A 22,422-nucleotide genomic window follows, 5' to 3' on the forward strand; every position below is an offset into this window, starting at 1 on the left:
TTTGAGCCCATTCAGAAAATTCTTGTCTTAGTTACTTTTCTGGTTGCTGAGACAAAATACCTGAGATCCAAAGTTAAAGGAGGAAAGATTTATTTTGGCTTATAATTTATAGAGGTTTTAATCCACAATCAGCTGGCCCCAAGGAAGGGTGGCCTGGCAGAGGGGCATTGCAGAAGACAAAAAACAGTTCATGGTGGAAGGCAGTAGGCAGCAAAAGCAGAGAAGTAGCGAGGAAGCAAATGACAACAGCAGCCTTCTTTCTGTCCCTTATATCCTATCCAGGCTACCCACCCTTGTGGGGGGGTAACACACCCAGGGTGGGGCACCCTTCATGCTAGCATTGTGCCATGAATAGATCCCAGCATCACATTCTTTATCTAGCCTCACACATCCTAGATCCAGCCACCTTGAAACAGCCCTACTGATGGATGACCTCATGAAGCTTTGGGGGGACATCTAGAAACAAGCTGTAACAGTCCTCCTCCAAAGTAAGCAATCAGCCAATTAGCAGCCAACACTTACTGAGCATCTGCTGTCTGCTTGGAAATACTGGCATGATGTGGGTCTTCAGAGAACTCAGAGTCACCCAGGAAAGGCAGAGTGAATGTGAAACAGTGACCAAGTGACAGCAGAGTGGGAAAGAGCATGACTCTGGATCCAGGAAGCCCTGAATCAGACTTCCAGCTTCACCATTTACTTCTGAGCAATAGAAACCAGAAAAAGAGCTTGTCCTCTCTGTGTTTCAGTTTCTTATCTGTAAAAACAAGCATAATCATAAAATCCTTTTAAGTTGACGTGAAAGAAGCAGAGGTTCTGGCAAATAGTACGGACTCAACAAATGTTAGTCTTTTTAAAAATAGAATTGCTCAGGAACTGTTAGCCACATTATCATACTTATTTACATTAGCAATAATAACTGTGTGACTCACACTTGCTTCTGCAGGGGACTCTGTGACAGAAGCTGAGTGTGGAATATGATAACCCTTCCTGTCCCTGGGCAAGGTGGTAGCTACCCAGAGAGATCAGAAAAAAACCCCAGGGTCTGGGGGGAAGTGTTCAAATAGAGTAGATGGCTACCAGGTTGCTTGGCATCAAAGTGGAGTAGAGGTAGCCAACAACAGTCTACTTTCAGTTCTGAGTGAGTTTTGACGTTTACGTTTTGGAACTTGTTTTTGCAATGGTTGCCATAATTCAGGACCTGCATTTCACATAAAAGTGTAGGTTTACAGCTTTCTTTGAAAAATCAGAAAACTTGGTGACGTTCTCTGATCATTGCAACGTGGCAAGGTCTTGTCATAAGAATGAGTAACCACCATAGTCAGGTTATGTGGGGGGATTGTAGAGAGGGGCCGTTTCCAAAGGTTTGGATTTAGAGTTGGAGGAAGCAATAAAGGATGGTGTAGCATCCCAAGAAAGAAACAGTGGGAAGCCAATAGCAGCCCTACTCCTGAGGAGACGAAGGAGGGGAATAGGGTTGTTGGACAGGGTTTCTGATATGAGATGTGGCCTCAGCAGAGTCACAGCCAGCTCCAGGCATCTGGAGGAAAGAAGCTGGGAGGATAAAGAGCTTGACTTCCTTTCTTCCCACCCCCACATAACCCAGACACTTGTGACACTTGTGTACTGTTGAGTACTTGAAAGGTGAGTAGTGACTGAAGAACAAAATTTTTTTTTTTTGGTGCCGGGGATTGAACTCAGGACCTTGTGCTTGTGAGGTAGGCAGCAGCACCACTGAGCTAAATCCCTGGCCCTAAAGAACAAAAATTTTAATTTTATTTTTTAAGTAATTTAAAAAGTAAATAACTACATTTGGTTCATGGTTGCCATTTTGTACAGCTCAGGCAAAGGATCTGATGGCCAGAGGCCAGGGGCACCCTAGATGCGGCCAACAAAAAATTAACAGATCCTGCCTTAGGCTCAGGAGGAAACAGCTTGATGACGCTTTGAATTTGGAAGTGGTGCTTTGAGTTTGGAAGTCTAGCCTCCAAAACTGTAATGCAATCAATTTCTGTAATTTAAGCCACCCAGCCCATGGTCCTCTGTTACAGAAGACTTAGCAAACAGAAATTTTATAGAAGTCTTTCTGAAACCCTGGGGACTTTGGGATTCTGTCTCCTAATTCCCCTGGAGTGAGGTAGGATGCACCCTCAAGACTCTGGGGAAAACGAGGTTTGAAGTCCCTTGGGGCACCGCACACAAGGCCACCCGAACTCAGAAAGGCACCGAGAGCCATGGGACAGTTCTGTGTCGTGCTTTCAGGGCACAAAGTGACCCCACTGCTCACTCATCATTGCCATGGAGCCTTTCTCCTCATACCTTGTTCAGAGCCACAGAGCTTTATGAAAGGCCCAGGCAGTTAAATGCAGCTGTGTCGGCTATATGGGGCTTTCAGGACCAACAGGGTCCTGGGGGCTGCCTCAGCTCATCCTGGTTATTGTGGTGTCGCTTTCTTAGGGTCTGACAGGTCCCCTCTACATGGGCACTTTTAAACACACAGCCTGTCTGTCTGGATTAATTGGTTGATAGCTAGGAGCCAGACAGGCCTAGTTCTACTGCAAGGCTTACACCAAATCAGCATTGGAAAATTTACCACAATAGCAGCCACAACCACAAAACATCAGAGGCTGAGCATACATTTTTGAGTCAACCTTGAAGCTGTCTTTCCCTGTGCAGAGGAAAGTTCTCTTGCACCATCACGATGATATTTAGTTCCTGACAGAGATCTGGAGGTGCTCTTAACCCACATCGTCTCTCTGGGGTTCCTAAGAGAGGGCATAATACACACAAGGGACAATTGCTGAATTCAAGCCACAGCCTCAATTTATTAAGAGCTAAGGCAACATTTAAAGCAGAACTTTGTTTTATTTTTAAATTGAGAAATAATAATTGTGTATATTTATGGGGCACAATGTGATGTTTTGATAATACATGCATTGTGGAATGATTAAATTAATCTAATTAACATAGCTGTCACCTCACCTGCTGGTCATTTTTTTGGTAGCGAGAATATTTAAATCTACTTTTTTTTTTTTAGCAACTTTGAAATAAACAATACATTATTATTAACAGTTGACATCACGTTATAGAGTAGATCTCAAAAACTCATTCCTCCTGAAACTTGGTACCCCTTACCAACATCTCCCCTTTCCCCACACCCCAACCTCACCTCTGCTTCTAGTAACCCCTTTCTACTCTCTGCTTCTTAAGAACTTGCCTGTTTTGATTCCATATATTCATAACATCAAGCAATGTTTGTCTTTCTGTGCCTGGTCTATTTCATGTAACATAATCATGTAATATAATGTTGTCCAGGTTCACCTACATTGTTGCAAATGACAGGATTTCCTTCTTTATAAGGTTTAGTAATATTCCACTGTGTGTATCCTCCAGATTTCCTATCCGTGCATCTGCTGGCAGACACTAGCTGTGAAGGAAACCCTCTGTCACTTAGATTGTCTTTTAGTCCTGCAGGGTCTCTAGAGCTCCTACCATCACAGCCACATTCTGGCCAGGAAGCCGAAGGGTGGAGCATCCAATGGCACACATCACTGTCATCTTCTTAAGGGGTGTGTCCTATGTCCTACTGACACATCTGCTTATAGCCACTGGCCCCTTTGCTGGGCACACTTACTCCATAATACAATTGGAGTCTGCTGGAGAGAAGGGAGAGCAGAGACTAGGAGACAACTGGGTGACTCTGCACAACCCAGACCAGCCTCTGCCCAGGTCAGCCCAGCACGTGTAGGCAAGAGTGTAGCACAGAAGGAGGACTGGCCCTGTGCAGGGAGACTGAGCACACAGTGACACTAAGGGCAAGGAAAAGCTTCAGATGCTGGTGACCTGTGAATGCACATGGCTTCTCTGGGTTGGACTCTCACTGCACCTCTGCCCACAACTTTGATAAACTTGAAAGCATGGCCCAGTGCTTCATTGTTGTTTTTTTTCTTTTTGCTTAAATTCTCTTATTGGTACACTTTAGGTATACAATTCATTTACATTTATCATTGGGTGCTTGTACCTGTACATGATGTATCTTGGTTCTTATTTTTTCATCATTACCTGTGCGCCCCTCACCCCTTCCACACTTCCCTATTTGCATAGACTTTGTTTCCATTTTTTTCTTTTCTCATAATTTTTCCTTTCCCTTCTTTCCTTTCCCCATCTCCTCCCAACATCCCTACCCCTTTGGACCTTTTCCTATTTCATAATATCAATTATTAGTTATTAATTCTTTTAATCCTTATTTACACTCTCAGTTTCTCACACTAGAGAAACTATTCGGCATTTACACATGTGTCTCCTATTTCACTTAGGATCGCCTCAATATGCATCCATTTAGCTATAAATGACTCTAGTTTCTCGTTCTTTATGGCTGAGTAGTACTCCATTTTATAGAAAAACCACATCTTCTTTATCCAGTTTCCAGTCAATGGGCACTTGGGCTGTTTCCAAGCTTTAGCTATTACAAACTATGCTGCTATAAACATAGGTGCACATATATCACTGTGGTATGATTCTTTTAATTCTTTGGGGAAGATTCCCAGTGGGGGAATAGCTGGGAATAAAAAATGAAAGAATAAAATGATCAAATGAACTCCTTTAACAGGTGATATGCATTTCTAAATGGCTCAAAGCATGGCCATTTGCTAGAAATTGTATTAGTGTTGCTCTCTAAGGAGCATAACTCTGTGGTCATGATTTATTCCTTCTTTCAACCAATGTTCATTGAGCACCGCGATGTGCTGCCTCTACAGTGGGAACCCTGCAAGGGAAGGCATCTCAGGAGCAGTTAGAGCCAGACAGACATGACCAGGAAGGTCCACCGCCTTGATTCTTAACCAGCCCCGAAGAGTTGTCATTCATCCTAATAATTCTTTTAAGTAGGGACCCTCAAGTCATTGCCCCAGCCCAAGCAGCCCTTCTGGCCACTGTTTGTTCATTGGGCAATGACTTCATTTCACATGTTTTACTAAATGGGTTGACTGCCCCTCCCACCTCTCTCTCTGGTCACAATTCTTTCTGTTCCTATTTCCATCAGAGACAGGTGCCCTCCAAACCACACTGCCTACATTTATCAAAGCTAAATAGCTTTCTGCTGCCTTCCCCCATATTTCTAAAAGCAAGCTCCTCTTGCCTTACATGGAGAATTGAACTTGAATGGGAAACGTGTTTAATACACAATTTTTCTCTTCTCTCTGGTTATTTGTGTCTCAGTCAAAATTTGTAGTTGCCAGCAAGGAATGGATGCTGGCCATCCTAAGCATAAGGAATTTTATTGGCAGGACATGAAGGTTCTCAGAATTGGTGGGTGGCTTGAAGATGGGTGAAAACCAAGGGCTTTCTCTAGTGCCAGGCACTAGGTCCCTCTGTGACTACTGTGATAAAGCACCTGCAGCTGTCCTGGGAAGTAATGTCTGGTTGCTTTGGCCAGCGTCAATCCTGAGCTCAGACTCCATGGATAGGAAGAGAGAAAAGCTGGCTGGCTTTGTTTAAAAATAATAATAAAAGGACCGGGGATTTAGCTCAGTGGTTTTGCCGCCTACTGCGCAAGAGCAAGGACCCGAGTTCAATCCCTGGTACCAAAAAACCCCCAAAACAACAACAAAAAAACCCAAATATTTTTCACATTTGTGAATATGCTGAGTGGCTTTATTGTTTTGCCATCATGCCGTTCAAACTGCACCTTTGCATGACTCAGTGAGGAGACAATGACTTCCAGTCCTCAGGACCTACCAGTGCCTTGTATTTTCCGTAACAAGCCCCCTAAGTTGGCAGACACACACAAGAAGTGCTTTCACTGCATATTCTGTTAATTTACCAATAATCATCTTCAAATGCCATTTATTACAGAAAATTAGACAAATTTAGTGCAAGGAGAAAAATACTGACTGCCACCATTTGAATTTTTTTAAATTTAATTTCTATTTATTATAATAGTAAAACAAAAAGCTCCAAAAACCCAAAAGGAACAAGAGCCTCAACAGTATCCCCATATCACCTACAGATGTTGTCATATTCCCCTTCTCCCCCTCTGTGATTCCCTTGCTTTACTTCGTTTTGTTCCTTAGTTTGGCAAATGGAAGACTAAGGCATGAAGCACCACCCTCAACCCCATCCTTCAGGTGTTTCTTAAGCATCCGCATATTGGGGAAGACCTGGTAGCAACCCATGCACCTGAAGCCACTATACAGGTCCTCCAGCACCGAATCCCGGGCCAGATTCTCAGGTGGCTTCTCAGCCCCTTCCCTCTCCTCTTGGCCTTCCCCATGCAAGCCATTTCCAATGTCAGTTAGGATGTCTCTTAGGCACACAGAAGAGAAGCTGGCTTTTGAAAGGATCTTTTCAGGAAAGGTAATTTTTTCTCTTCTTGTCCTCTTTGCGAGTGGCTCCAAATCTTCTTCTGTATCCCCCAAGGAAGCCATGCCCCTTTTTGTTGGGACAGGCTTATAGTAAACATTCAGGACTCCTTTCTTTTCAGTAGATGTTGCAGACTCTGAGGGGTTATTGGCCAAGGAGAAAGGTAAATGGGAATGTTCCATGAAGGAGAAATTCTCCCTCTCCATCAAATCTTGATTTAAAAGCCTCTTGGAGGATCCAGGACCATCCTGGTCCATAGGAATGCACTTGCTTGAAGAAGAGATGCACAGCAAACGTTCTGAGCTGGAGAAATTCTCTCCTGCGTTCACATTTGAACTTGGGACCATCTCATGTGTCTCAGCGGTATCCTCTGGAGAGTTGTGCAGTTCTGCATCCAAGAATTTGTCTTCATAGGAGAAGTCCCCTGAGATTGAGGAAGAACTGTCCACCACTTTGTGGCCTTGAGTATGGGCTAGTACCTTGGCTGTACCCTGCAGAACATCTTGTAAATCCAGCTTTCCTCTTGTACCCTTTGACTTCTTCACAGGTCGTTTTAAGAGTTTCTTGTGGTGTTTTTTCTTCTCTTTACGTATCATGGTTCAGCTCTTTGCAGAATTGCTCATATCAAGTAAGAGTCTGAGACTGTTCTCAGAGAATTATTAGTAATGATAAGAAATTAAATGTATACACCCAAAATAAAGCAAATAAGACACTATCTGTTCACCAGATCACTGTCCTTCGCAACACTCAGTGTGATACCCTGGTTGATATGATACCAGTTATCACTAAGGCCTCAGCAGGGTTCTATGACCTACTGATGACAGCCATGGTGTTCCGGGACCCCACCCGTATTCACAGCACTGCAGGATTGCTTAATCTATTGCCAAGTTCATCTGTCAGTGACTTGAACTTTCATACCCAAAGTGTAATAGATGATATTGATTCAACAAAGGAAATCCTTTGATGTGTCTAGGGATACTGTACTTCTGAATCTTCCCAACCCCAAGGATATGGCAGGACCAGAGAGGATTAGGCTTAGAACCATATACTTCTATCATGGAAATTAGTAAATATTACTTCATAGCATTACTATTCAAGTTATCTGGAAATACACATCAGATACATATTATAATAGAGGTGCATATTTGAGAGTACCTCATAAATCCAAACAATTCCAGCACTTATTAAATTTCTCCTGCTACTGTGTACATTCTCATGTGTCTTCCCAATCCAACCTGTCTCCTTTGCCACTCTTCTTCATCACTTCCCTGATAGCTGGGAGAGACTCCATTTATTTATTTATTTATATATATATTTATTGGTACATTTTAGGTATAACATACATGTACATTTATCATTGGGTGTTTGTACCAGAACATGATGTATCTTAGGTTTTATTTTTTCTCCCATTACCTGTGCACCCTTTACCCCCTCCACCCTTCCCTATTTACACAGAGTTCGATTCCATTTTTTTTCTTTCTCATAATTTTTCCTTTCCCTTCTTCCCTTTCCCCTTCCCCTCCCACCATCCCCTAACCCTTGGACCTTTTCTTATTTCAAATTATCAGTTATTCATTTTAATCATTTTCATCCTTATTTACACTTTCAGTTTCTCACACTAGAGAAATTATTCGGTATTTACACATGTGGGTCCTGTTTATTTCATTTAAGAGGATGGCCTCAATATGCATCCATTTAGCTATAAATGTCTCTATTTTCTCATTCTTTATCGCTGAGTAGTACTCCATTTTATAGAAAAACCACATCTTCTTTATCCAGTTTCCAGTCAATGGGCACTTGGGTTGTTTCCAAGCTTTAGCTATTACAAACTGTGCCTCTATAAACATAGGTGCACATATATCACTGTGGTATTATTCTTTTAATTCTTTGGGGAAGATTCCCAGCAGGGGAATAGCTGGGTCAAATGGGACCTCCAGCCCTAGTTCTTTGAGGTATCTCCATACTGATTTCCACAGTGGTTGCACCAATCTGTATTCCCACCAACAATGGAGAAGGGTTCCTTTCTTTCCACACCCCCGCCAGCATTTGTTATTGGTTGATTTCTTGATAGCAGCCAATCTTTCTGGGGTGAGGTGGAATCTCAGTGTTGTTTTCATCTGCATCTCTCGAATGACCAGTGATGTTGAACATTTTTTCATGTATTTAATTGCTGTTTTTACTTCTTTGTCTGAGAAATGTCTGTTCATTTCGGATGCCCATTTTTGAATTGGGTCTTTGAATTTGGGAGGTCTGATTTTTTTCAATTCCTTATATATTCTAGATAGTAGCCCTTTGTCAGAGGTTACAGCTGCTAAAAAATTTTTCCCACACTGTAAGTTGTCTCTTAGCTCCGTTTCTGGTTTCTCTTGCAGTGCAGAAGCTTTTTAATAAGATGAGATCCCAGTTGTTGATTCTTTGTGCTGGTTCCTGTGCTACTGAGGTTTTGTTCATAAAGTCTTTTCCTATGTCAGTGTCTTTGAAAGTTCTACCTAACTTATCTTGCAGCAAGTTTAGTGTTTCTGTCTTAATATTTAGATCTTTAATCCACTTCAGTCTTAGTTTCGTGCATGGTGATAAGTATGGCTCTAGCTTTAATCTATGGCGGGTTGAAATCCAGTTTTTCCAACACCATTTATTAAAGAGGCTGTCTTTCCTCCAGTGAGGGTGGTTGGCTCCTTTGTCAAAGATGAGGTGGCTGAGTATGTCTGGAGTTGTTCCTGCATCTTCTAATCTATTCCACTGATCCTCAGGTCTGTTTCTTTGCCAGTACCATGCTGTTTTTATCACAGTAGCTTTGTAGTATAGTTTCAAGTTGGGGATTGTGATACCACCAGCCATGTCTCTGTTGCCCAGAATTGCTTTTGCTATTCTAGGTCTCTTCTGTTTCCAAATGAATTTTTGTGTTGTTTTCTCTAGTTCCATGAAGTATATTGTTGGAATTTCAGTCGGAATTGCATTAAATCTATATAGTAGTTTTGGAAGTATGACCATTTTTCGCTATATTGGTTCTTCCTACCCAGGAACAAGGGATGTCTTTCCATTTTCTTATATCCTCCTCAATCTCCTTTTTCAGAGTGCTGTAGTTTTCAGTGTAGAGGTCTTTTGCTTTCTTTGTTAGATTGATTCCTAGATATTTCATTTTTTTGGATGCTATTGTAAAAGGAATTGTTTCCTGAATTTCTCTCTCAGTGAGTCTGCTATTTGTGTATAAGAGAGCTATTGTTTTTTGAGTGTTGACCTTATATCCAGCTACTCTACTGAATCTATCAATTAAGTCTAGAAGACTTTCGGCCGAGTTTCTTTGGTCTTCTATGTAAAGTATCATATCATCAGCAAATAATGACAGTTTAACTTCTACTTTTCCTATCTTTATTCCTTTTATTTCTTTCTCTTTTCTAGTTGCTGTGGCTAATGTTTCCAGAACTATATTGAACAGGAGTGGTGATAGTGGGCATCCTTGACTTGTTCCTGATTTTAGTGGGAAATTTTTCAGTTTTTGACCATTTAGTATGATGTTGGCTGTTGGTTTTTCATAGATAGCCTTAATCAGGTTGAGATAAAGACCTTCTATTCCAATTTTCTGTAGGGTTTTTATCATGAATGGGTGTTGGATTTTGTCAAATGCCTTTTCTGCATCTATTGAGATGATCCTATGGTTTTTGTCCTTGACTCTGTTAATATAGTGTATTACATTTATTGATTTATGGATGTGGAACCATCCTTGCATCCCTGGGATAAATCCAACTTGGTTAGGGTTTATGATCTTCTTGATGACACTCTGTATTCTGTTTGCCAGTATCTTGTTAAGGATTTTTGCATCTATGTTCATTAGGGAGATTGGCCTGTAGTTCTCTTTTTGGTTTGGGTCTTTCCCTGGTTTTGGAATCAAAGTAACACTTGCTTCCAGGAATGAATTTGGAAGCCTTGCTTCCCTTTCAATTTCCTTCATGAGTTTAAAGAGTAATAGCGTTAGCTCTTCTTTAAATGTCTTGTAGAATTCAGCAGTGAAGCCATCAGGACCTGGGCTTTTCTTTGTTGGTAAATTTTTTATTACAGTTTCAGTTTCACTCATTGTAATTGAGGTGTTTAGAATTTCTATATCTTCTTCATTTAACTTTGGCAATTCATATGTATCCAGGAATCTGTCCTTTCTTCTGCGTTTTCCATCTTATTGGAGTACAGGTTCTCGAAGTAGGTGTTGATGATCCTCTGGATTTCTGCTGGTTCTGTTGTGACTTCCCCTTTTTCATTAATTGCATGGGTTTGAGTCTTTTCTTTCCTTTTTTTGATAAGGTTGGCTAAAAGGTTTATCGATTTTATTTATTCTTTCAAAAAACCAACTCTTTGACTCATTAATTTTTTTGTATCATTCTCTTAGTCTCCATTGCATTGATTTCTGTTCTGAACTTTATAATTTCCTCTCTTGTGCGGGCTTTGGCTTTGTTATTCTCTTCTTTTTCTAGGAGTTTGAGGTTCTGCATTAGATTATTTATTTGAGTTCTCTCTGTTTTCCTAATATGGGTATTCACTGATATGAATTGCCCACATAGAACTGCTTTCATTGTGTCCCATAGATTCCTAAATGTTGTACTGGTATCATTATTTACTTATAGAAACTGTCTAATTTCTTCTTTAGTTTCCTCTGTGACCCATTGGTTGTTCAGGAGGGTGTTATTCAATTTTCATGTGTTTGTGGGAGTTTTGCAGTTTCTCATGTTATTGATCTCCAATTTTATTGCACTGTGGTCTGGTAATATACTAGGGGTAATTTCAGTTCTTTTACATTGACTTAGACATGTCCTGGGAGCTAGCATGTGGTCTATTTTTGGAGAATGACCCGTGTGTGGCTGAAAAGAATGTGTATTCTGATTTTGTAGGGTGGAACACTCTGTAAATATCTGTTAAGTCCATTTGTTCAATAGCTTGGTTCAGTTCTAGAATTTCGTTGTTAATTCTTTGTCTAGATGATCTGTCTAATTGTGATAATGGGGTATTGAGATTCCCCCACTACAACTATATTAGTGCTTATTTGGTTTTTCATGTCCATTAATATTTGTTTTGTGTAGTTGAGGGCATTCATATTTGGTGCATGTATATTTAGGATTGTCATCTCTTCCTCTTGGATTGTTCCCTTCACAAGAATGTAGTGACCGTCTTTGTCTCTCTTAATTAGTTTTGGTTTGAAATCTACTTTGTCTGCAAATAAGATTGCTACCCGTTTTTTTCTGGGTTCCTGTCGCATGGAGAGCCGTTTTCCATCCTTTTACTTTCAGTCTGTGAATTTCTTTTTGAATTAGGTGTGTTTCTTGTACACAGCATATTGCTGGATTTTGCTTCTTAATCCATTCTGTCAGTCTACTTCTTTTAATTAGTGAATTGAGCCCATTAACATTGATAGTTATAATTGATAGATATTGACTCATCCTTGTCATGATGTTTTACTGTTGTTGGCTTTTATTTCTTTTTCCCCCTTTCCCTTTAGTTTCTTAGCTTGCCTGGTGGCTCCCCTCTGTTGAGCGTCATGGAGTTGTCACCTTCGTTGCCATGTAACTGTATTTTATACCTAAAATGTACCAATAAACTTAATGGGAAAAAAACACAAATGTTATAGTTGTTTTGTTCTTAGTATTCAAAGCCTGGAGACAGTCTGAATGTTCTTCAGCAGATGAATAGATAAGTGGATGAACAAATTGTGGTTCAGCTGTATAGTGGGATAGTTCAAGGTCATCCTGATCTCTAGTGAGATCTTGTCTCAAAAAAAAAAAAAAAAGTGTGAGGGGATGGCTGGGGATGTAGCTCAGTGTGAAGGCCTTGGATTCAATCCCCTATACCACAAAAACCAAACAGAAAACAAAGTACGGGCTTGGAGATGTGGCTGAGTGGTAAAGTACTTTTGGTTCAATCCCCAGTACTAGGGCTGAAAAAAGGGACAAATGGGTGTTAGTTTTGCAGAACTACATATTTTCTCTACACTGTACTTAGTATCATTTCCTTGAACTTCCACCATTTGTATTTATCACACAGAAGCTGTAGAAATGTGGAATAAAGGAATTTTGTCTATACTTGTTACGGAGCTAATTATGAGAAATAATCCGGGTAACACCATGTTTACCAGGGTTTCCAAGCACTTTTACTTAACGAGGCTAAGACCCCCTTTGAAAAAGAAGCTAAAGGTCAGGAACTCCTTAGGTGATTTTGAATTTCCTGAGCTTGATAACAAAATTAAAGTTATAACATGAGATAATCTCCTTTGGAAGCACACCCTGAAATATTAGTAGTAAAAATACTGATTTGTGCAACTTCATGGGTCAGAAAAATCTATGAGAAAACAGGTGTTAAAGGGGGCAAAGGATACAGGTGTTCTTTGTACTACTCACGTAATTTATAACCTCGAAGTTATTCCCAACTAAAAAGTTACAAAACCAAACTGAAACATCCTCTGCTCCTCATTTCAGGGTAACTGTAATTTTTTTAATGTGTTAAAATGTCTTGAAGAACCTTGCTTGAGTAAGCACAGCTCCCGCTGCCTGGCTGGGTCGGCCTCATCTCACCGTGAAGGTGTTGGCGGTGAGGCTGTTGGCTAGGTCTGCAGGAGACTTTCGGTGCTCAGCCCTTCCTCCCAGGATGGGCATCTTGAGAGCCTTGTGAGTGCAGCAGGCATCTTTAGCACATTTAGTTCCATTCTAACTGAGGGAGCGAAGGTATGACTCACCTGAACATAGTCTGTCGTTGTATATTGTATCTTTAGCTTTGAAAACTACATTTCTCTTTCAGCCCAAAATGGAGTTAATCCTGACTGGGAGAAGAAAGTTATTGAATATTTTAAGGAAAAGCTGAAGGAAAATAATGCTCCTAAATGGGTAAGTTTATTGGTATTTTAGGGGGAGAGGGTTGAGCAGGCTACAGTTCCTTTCAGTAGAGTAGTAACCCACATGTAATTTAAAAATACATAGATAGCTGGGTGTAGTAGCTGTAATCCCAGCACTCTGGAAGCTGAGGCAGGAGGATCGCTGCAAGTTCCAAGCTAGCCTGGACTACGTACTGAGTTCAAGGCCAGACTCACTACATAGTGAGGCCCTGTCTCAAAACAACAACAAAATGTAGGTTACTGTCTACATCTGCTCTAAATTTATATGTAGTATTAAAAGATTTTGGTTTCTTTGGCAACATAAATTCAAGCAATTAAATGTTTCCATTTTGTACCTCTAGGTGGCAGTAACTGACTGTTACTTCCTGTGACAAACTGGTTGTAAGAGTGTCTCTTGCCCTTAGTTTTATTGAAATGTTAGGAAGAAAAAACATCCTAAATTTTATGTTCAGTCCAGTATTTTCACAGAAACTTGCAAGAACTCAAAGTTCTTTTGTCCAGTAGTTATGTTGTATTGAATATTGTGATCATTTGGCTTCCTGATAGGGGTGGGTGGGTGTATAGATAGGATATTGTGTTGACTTGATTATTTTCTTTTAAGGTGCCATCACTGAATGAAGTTCCCCTTCATTATTTGAAACCTAACAGCTTTGTGAAATTTCGTTGCATGATTCAGGATATGTTTGACCCTGAGTTTTACATGGGAGTTTATGAAACGGTTAACCAAAACACAAAAGCTCGTGTATGTATTGCTTTTTTTGTGAAACTTTCTGCTGGTAATTTTGTGTTATTATGTTGATGTAATAATGTTATCTTTTGTTTTGTGTCATAGGTTCTTCATTTTGGAAAATACAGAGATGTAGCAGAGTGTGGGGTATGTGTCTTTAAGATATATAAAATTTCTTTCATAAGAATTTTTTTCCTCAGCAGAGAATTTATTATTCTTTTGGTTCTGCTTCAGTTTATCTTGTGGGTAACAAGTTCTAAAATATCATGTGCAGTATTTCTTTATTTGATTTTATTTGACTTTTTCTGATAATGGTTTTCTTATTATGCTTTTGTCTTTTAAAGAACTCTTAGAAAGTAGACTATCGTAAATGATGATTCCTTTCTTTTCCCAATATCTGTATACTTTGTTTTAAATACGTGTAACTTCTTTTTAAATGAAAGTGAAAGGTTGACTTAGGTTGAGCACTTGCTCAGTTAACTGTAATTAAGTCACATCTTCCTGGAAGATCTTTTTTGTTGGGTTGGTTTTTTTGAGCCAGCCTCTTGCTATGTAATTCAGGCTGGCCTTGAATTCACAGCGATCTTTCTGCCTTAGCCTCTCAAGTGCTGGGATTACAGGCGTGTGCCACTATGCCCTGCTTTTTTTTAATGCTGGAGATTTAACCCATGGCCTCATACATGCTATCCAAATACACATTCTACCATTGAGCTGTACTCCCAGCGTCAAAGCATATATACACATTTTAGATCAATTTTTCATTGGTTAAAAAAAGTAAGACATTCTCTTGCATTTCAATACAGCACTAGCGGAGGGAAAAGCAGAATTTTGGATGTAATTGGAGCCATGAAAGGGAATAGAAATTTACTAAAGAAGCAGTTGTAGAGGAACCATGAGAAATCTGCATTTTATTTGTTTCTTAGCATTGCTTTTCTCATAATAGCGGAACAACATGTAGAATTAAATTGAATTTCATCCTGACACCTGTTCAACATGCCTGGCACCTAAAGTTTATTTCTTATAGTAGAAATGATTAATTAGCATGTCAAAATAAATGAGTTAGCCAAAAATGTCTCCACAGTTCACTGTATTTCTCGTGTGTTTCTGCTGAACCCACACCCTAGTTGTCAGCTGTTGGGAAGAAAGCAGGGTCGTAGGTGGGAACGGACTGGGCAGCTGCTTGGGCAGGGCCTCTGTAAAAGGTGAGACTTCCATGGAGTTAGCTACATTCTGCGTCTCATTCTTTGCTGGTAGATATAGAACCTTAGTTTTATCAGGTTATGTAGAGCTGTTTACATTCTGGAACTCTGACTTTTACTTACCCAAACCTCAAGTGATTGAGGTAGCTGGACATGTTGTCACATACCTACAATCCCAGCGCTCAGGAAGCTGAGGCTGGAAGGTTTCAAGTTTTAAGACCAGCCTGGGCAGCACAGCAAGTTCAAAGCCAGCTTGACTACATAGTAAGATGCTGTCAGAAAGAGAGAGACTAATTTATAAACCCTAATACCAGCCTGTTAATTTTCAGGAGAAGTTATAACTGATTGAATAAAATATTCTAGTTTAGTGGCCAAAACAGCCTTCATTTGGAAATACAGTTTCAAAAATTTTATTAAGCAAAGCTGTAACTTCTAACAATTATTTAGAGTAGTAAGCGTATTTGAAAGATGGGTTGTTTAATCTCACAGGTGATAAACTTTAAGTCTCCTAGTGTCTTTCTCTTTTAGAGTGTTTCCGTAAGGTAAATGTTGTGCCTAATCTAATAGATCAACTTTATCAATGCTTAGCTCAGATTCTTTGTTTAAGGAGTGCTAACCTGTTAGACTGATACAGTGACGTGTGTGATGTAGCTCAGTGATCTCGGCATCTGGAAACGGGCTAAAAGATAGGTGAGGCTGTCCATCTGTAACACTGCCACAGGCGCAGAAGGTTTGTATGTACTGTACATTGCTAAAGAGACTGGAGACAAAAGCCCCATTCCTGGGAAGGAGGACCTTGGACCTAGAAAGAGAGAGGCAAACAAAAAACCTGACTAGTGTGTATTATCTCATGCTCCAGTTTGCTGTCTCTTTGGTCCTTGCTACCTCTTAAGCTGAAGTATGTTTGAAATGGAGAATATAGTTCTCCAAGGGAGTAATGTCAGAATGTAAATCTCATCTCAGCTACCTGTTGATGAGTATTAAATGCCTGTATCATAAGGTGATTCTGCTAGTTTTCTGTGAAAGAGACTGTGGGATTGCCATATGCTTTGTCTTCTTTTCTGGTGTTGAAGATGGAACCTGCACTTCAGCTTTGTCTTTGAGAAAGCTGAAAAGGATTTAAAGTACTCTGAGAGACTGCGGCAGGAAGATTGAAAGTTCTAGCCCTGTCTCAAAATAAAAGATAAAAAAGGGCCAGGGTTGTAGCTCAGTGTGAAGGTCCTGGGTTCAATCCTCAGTACTGCCCCCCAAAAAAATGAAGAAAGAAAAAAAATTTCCATTTGTTACCTAGGGTACTGTGTATTATGGATCTGAAGGGGAGGTAGTGTTTTATTTCATTTGAAATTATTTTATCAGTTTCTTTTAAAAATGGTAAGAACTAGTTGCTTGTTAATTAACTTTTGAGGTAACATGTATACTATGGTTTTATAAATATGGAAATATATTTGTTAATTTTTAAATTTTTTATTTTAATTTTTTAAAATATATTTGTGTGTATCAGCCTCAACAAGAACTTGATTTAAACTCTCCACGATCTACCACCTTGGAAAGACAGACTTTCTATTGTGTTCCAGTGCCCGGGGAATCTATGTGGGTAAAAGAAATATCCTTTATCTGAAATGTGTGCTGAATCATTCCTAACTGTTTTTTAATGAAAAAGACCACAATTCAGATTTCAAGTTTCTAGTTGTCTTAATGCCAGTAAAGCTAGCTGGAAAAAAATTATTCTTCATTTACAAAGCTTCATTTTATTTTTTGTTTCTTTGGTGTTCTTTTTTTTGGTACTGGGGATCGAACTCAGGTCCTTGTGCTTGCACGGCAGGCGGCAAAACCACTGAGCTAAATCCCCGGCCCTACTCATTTTATTTTAACAAAATATAAAACAACCTATGTACTCATCAAGAAATGCTCAAATTCTTGGTACAGTTTTATAGTTTAAGTGCTGTGGAAAAGATTGGGTCACCCGGGTGTGGCAGTACATGCTTACAATCTCAGCTACTTAGGAAGCTGAGGTAGGAGAATCATAAATATGTGGCCAGCCTGGGAAACTCAGTGAGACCCTGTCTCAAAGTAAAGAAAGATGCCCCGGTACCAAAAAAAAAAAAAAAAAAAAAAAACTGGGGGCGGGGGATTTAGCTCAGTGGTTCCAACACCTGCCTCGAAAGGAAAGCACAAGGTCCTTAGTTTGATCCCCAGTACCAAAAACAAACAAATAAATAAAAAATAAGGATGGGGATGTAGCTCAATGTGAGGCCCTGGGTTCAATCTCCAGTACCACAATCAGTCAGTCAATCAAAAGATTTGGATAGATTTGTAGATATTAAAATAATATCATGATAATTAGGTTAAAATATAGTTTTTAAATTAGAATTCATTTTCGTTTTATTTTTTTTGGTACTGGGCACTGTGCTGCTGAGCTACATCCCAGGCCCTCATTTTCATTTTCTTAAGGAAAACATGTTGCTGCTTTTGTTTAGTCACTTGGCATATAATTTTTTAGTCATGGCTACATACACTGAAATGCACAGATTTGTGGGGAATTTTGTTTGGTTGGTTTGGTATGGTTATTTTTTTTCCTGTTTTTTGGGTCTTGCTTTTAGTTCAGGTTGGCCTTGAACTTGCTACACAGCCTAGGTTGGCCTGGACCTCACAGTAATCCACCTGCCTCAGCCTCCCTAGTGCTGGGATCACAGGTGTGGACCTCCACACCCAGTCCCCTTCCCCGTGTTTTAATGATATTATACCTTTGTCCTTTGGCCACTGTTATTTCTTGATAAAAGGCTAGCTAGCCATCATTTTTATTGCTCCCCTGCATAAGGTCTTTTGTTTCCTTTGGCTACTTTTAATATCTCTCTTTGACTTGTAGCCTTGTGTTCAAATTCACTGGCTTTTTTCTCCTAACTTCATTTTGCCATCAATCCCATTCAGTTTTTCTTTTTCATTTCAGATATTTTCAGATTAAAATTTTTCATTGTGATTTTTCATTGTTAGCATTTCTCTGCTAATTTTCCTATTTGTTTACTCATTATATGTCTTTTCTCTAGGAGTTGTGAATTATTGTGTTTTCATGTCCTGTCTGCTAATTTTGATGTGCAGGCCATCACTGGGTTTTTACTGATTGATTCTAATCTTTCTTCTCATAACTACTAATGATGTATCGTATGCTAGTAAACAATATTGTGGAGAGTTTAGCTTTCTGTCTCTTCAAGAATGTTGGGCTGGTTGCAGTGGTGTAGGCCTGTACTCCCAGCACAGGAGGCTGAAGCAGGAAAATTACTGCAAGTTCAAGGCCAGTCTGCACTACAAAGACCAAAGACAAAAAAAAAATGTTGAATGCCTGTAGTCCTAGCTATGTGGGAGGCTAAAGTGGGTAGAATCACTTGAGCCCAGGAGTTAAAGGCCAGCTTAAGCAACATAGGAGACCCTCACTCAAAAAAAGAATGTTGTATTTGTTTCTGACAGGTAATTTACTGGAGCGTTTGATCCTGTGAAGTCATGGTTTGGGGATTTGTTAAAGTAGATATGTAGCTAGCCCTTGGCTGTATAAGACAGTCCTTATAAAATGTACTATTCAGGTCTTACCTAAATGCCTGGGAGATTCAGCAGGTCCAGTTGTAGTATTCCTGCGGCTTCATTTAATCCTTGGCTCAACAGCAGCTGTTCTGTTTTTTTTTTCTTAGCTGTTCTCTGTTAAGCCTCAAGGAATCATTTGGCCAAAAATACACGTGGAACCTGCACAGATTTCTAGGTCTTCTGTCTTCTTCATCTGCCTTTTACTTTTCTGCAAATTGTGGTTGCTTCAGTAACCCTGAACTCTGCATGCTATATTTTGACCACCCAGCAAGAGTGAGTTGCTGCACTTTGGGAAGTGCTTCTCCTGGAGAGTTGGGAAGGGTACAGACTTTCCCTGGTGTGCGTCTCCTCGTTCACTGATTGGCCCCTTCCGCTCCTGTTGTCCAGTCCCTGAAAGCATATGCTTACTTACTTTATCGAGTTTTATGCTTGTTTACAGTGATCATAAGAGTGATAGCTGTTACTTTTCATGACCAAATCTGGGGATCTGACCTCCTTTAAGAAATACTTTATTTTTAATAAATTGCCAAACTAGTAATCCTTTATTAGGCATATAATTAGCATAATTTAGGATATTCCTCAAGTTCATGGTAGTTTTTTCTTAACCTTTTATTTAACGCCTATGTTAATGCAAACCAAGCTCGAGTCAGTCCCTCGACATCCTACACTCCCAGTCGTCACAAGAGGAGTTATGAAGATGATGAAGATATGGACCTACAGCCCCATAAACAGAAAGACCAACACACAGGTGCCAGACAAGCAGGTAGTGTGTACCAGCAGGCTTCCTCTAGATGTTTCCTGTCTTGCTGTAATAGATTTGCTTACAGAGTTAATTGTTTAAGAGCTGGGTGTGGTGGTGCAGCCTGTAATCCTAACACTGGAGAGGCTGAGACAGAAAGATTGCTGCAAGTTCAAGGTCAGCCTGCACTACACAGTGAGACCCTGTCTTAAAAAAAAAAAAAAGAAATATATATATATATATATATGTATCGGTATTTCTGGATTTAGGAACTGGTAGCGATATGGCAGCCTTCTGGCTTCTGGTTTATCAGAATTGTAGGTAATTTGGAGTCTGGGGGATGTAACTAGTGGTCGAGTGCTTGCCTGGAAGGTGCAAGGCCATGGGTTTAATCCTCAGTCTCTCACACACACACATTGCAGATAGTAGTTTGGAGAGTTTTTACAGTACTCTTTGGTCAGACTATGCTTTGTAATTAGCAGTTTGGCATCACTTACAAGAATAGCTGCTCTAATGTACATTTTTTTGAGTCTCAGGTGGTAAGCTGCAAAAGATCTTTTCTATCTTCATATTCATTTAATTATTTATTTGGTACTGGGGATCGAACTCGGGACTATGTTATATAAATGGAATCATACATTATATAACCTTTGGGGACTGGCTTTTTCTACTCATATAATTTACTCATATAATTTCTAATGTAATTTACTTGAGAGCCATCCAAATATTTGTATGTATCAATAGTTTCCTCCTTTGTATTATTACTGAATAGTGTATGGTAGGCTATATTTTTATTCTAATCAGCTTTCAGCCCTAAATTGGAACTGCTACAGGAGTAAGGGCTATCTTTTAATGATCTATATATGCCCATTTATCTGATTCATGGTAGATGGTGGATATTAATGAATATTTGTTAGATAACTTTATTGTTGTCTGGCTTTATTCTGCCTAATAAGAAATGTGTCTGATGGGCCGGGAATTTAGCTCAGTGGTTCCACCACCTGCCTCTAAAACGCAGGGTCCTGAGTTTGATCCCCGGTACCAAGAAAAGGAAATATGTCCTACCAAGGTATTTTGTAGTAAGTACAGCATGTATTTTTGTAAATCAGAGATACTCAAGTAACCATATTGAATATTCATTTTTTAAAAGTACTTACATGATTTTGATAGTAATTTGTTGCTATTTTGTAGTAGGAAAAGAATTAAAATTTTCTGATTCATACTTTTCTCTCTTGTAGGTCAAAGGGTTTTGCTAGTATGTGTTATTAAAATTATAACAGTGTGATCTTTTCAAACTCAGAAGCATCATTTATATCAAACTTGAGAAATGCTTTTGGAATGTTCTTTTTCTTCAGGGTGCCTTAGAAATGACTCAGTGCAATGCTGTCCTTTGAATTTAGGAAGTGTCAGTGGTCTTCAGTGGCGTGGCGAGCCAAAACGTTTAGAAACGGAAGCTTCCACAGGGCAGCAGCTGAACTCCCTAAACCTCTCTTCTCCTTTCGATCTGAATTTCCCTTTGCCTGGAGAGAAGGGCCCTGCCTGCCTTGTAAAGGTAATGTAATAAAACTTTTCTTATCCCTGACATTGATAGATGTGTTACTTGTCTAGGAAATTGACATGGAGAACTCTTAGCATTAGTATCAGGGTTTTTTGGTGATGGAACTAATCGGTACCAATTTAGAGACCTCCAGCAACAAAAAATTTATTATTTTACAGGCTTTGGGTTAGGAATACAGTGTGGATTTCACTGTGGTAAAATCAAGTTGCCAAGAAGTCTTCATTCTTTACCATAGGTTTTAGAGGAGAATCTGGGTTTTTCTGTTTGTTTTTTTCTCTGCCTTATCCAGCTTCTAGAGCTGGCCCACATTCCCTTGCCTTGGCCCTGCCCTACCACCTTTAAGGCCAGCCACATTACATCTGTCTGACTATTTTTCTTCCTTCCTTTTTTTTTGTCTGACCATTTTTCAGTGACATCTCCATCTGACTGTGGAAGAAAGGTTCCCCTTAAAAAATAAAGAAAGAAAGAAAAAGAAAAAGAAAGGTTCCTCTTTCTGTGGATCTGTGTGATTACACTGGGCCCACCATGATAATCCAGGATGATTTCCCCATCACACCTGCAAACCTTTCTTGCATAAAAAGTAACATGCTTACAAGTTCCAAGGGTTGTGAACATCTTCCCAGGGTCCTTATTCTGGCTGTTGCAGCATTCTTAAAAAATCAAAGAGGCTGGGGATTTAGCTCAGTGGCACCGTGCCTGCCTTGCAAGTGCAAGGCCCTGAGTTTGATCCCTGGTGCCAAAAAATAAATAAATAAAATTCTTAGAAGTACAAGAATCAAAGAGTATGTCAAACATGGAAATGGAACAACTTTTTAACTCATGTCCACTACCTTCCTGTACCATTTCTAATTTTATAGTATCTATTTTTGCCATTCTTCCTTGCTTTACCAAAACTCCTTTCTCAAACCAGGTGTGATGGCACATGCCTGTAATCCCAGGGGGTACTGAAGCAGGAGGATTGCAAGGTTGGGCCCAGCCTAGGCAGTTTAGCAGTTTAGCAAGACCTTCTCCCAAAATAAAATAATACAAAAGGGCTGGGGTTGGAGCTCAGTGTATAGGCCCTGGGTTCAATTCTCAGTACTGGAAAAAATAAAAATAATAATAACTTACTTGAATTTAAGATAAAATAGAAGAAAAAAAATCTATTGAAAGGCTATTCTATCTTGCTTACTCTGGTTTTGTTCCTTTTTTTGTTGTTTTTGGTTTTTTCTGGTTTTGTTTTTGTTTTTGATCCTTGTAACTCAGTAAGTGAGAGGAGGTTCAGAAATGATTGCCAGGAATTTCCATTCTTACTCTGCAGTTTAAACTGTGTACTTTTCCCCCTCCCATCAGTTCTCACCAGGAAGAGGCTTTGACAGTTTTCTAAAATCCATCTGGACAATTTTGAAAGTTTCTTTTTTT

General features: G+C 39.7%; 1 protein-coding gene across 8 annotated transcripts in view; it reads left to right on the plus strand.

Moving 5' to 3' along the window:
• The window catches only part of Mcmbp (minichromosome maintenance complex binding protein), a 61,636-nt gene that overhangs the window by 21,150 nt on the left and 18,064 nt on the right, over window positions 1–22,422 (plus strand). For 4 of the 8 annotated variants that reach the window (XM_004838824.4, XM_004838825.4, XM_087185227.1 and 1 more), the window contains 6 exons: window positions 13,132–13,217; window positions 13,827–13,967; window positions 14,058–14,099; window positions 16,653–16,754; window positions 19,343–19,487; window positions 20,864–21,015. In XM_004838824.4, coding sequence (XP_004838881.1) covers window positions 13,132–13,217; window positions 13,827–13,967; window positions 14,058–14,099; window positions 16,653–16,754; window positions 19,343–19,487; window positions 20,864–21,015 — 668 coding nt within the window. Of the gene's footprint in view, window positions 1–13,131; window positions 13,218–13,826; window positions 13,968–14,057; window positions 14,100–16,652; window positions 16,755–19,342; window positions 19,488–20,818; window positions 21,016–22,422 lie in introns of all 8 variants that reach the window. The other 4 variants (XM_087185228.1, XM_004838823.4, XM_004838822.4 and 1 more) reach the window with 1 other exon arrangement.

The sequence above is a fragment of the Heterocephalus glaber genome, unplaced genomic scaffold, assembly GCF_053883595.1.
Source record: "Heterocephalus glaber isolate CG9 unplaced genomic scaffold, H.glaber_assembly_v1.0 deba00001497, whole genome shotgun sequence".
Classification (NCBI taxonomy): Eukaryota; Metazoa; Chordata; class Mammalia; order Rodentia; family Bathyergidae; genus Heterocephalus; species Heterocephalus glaber.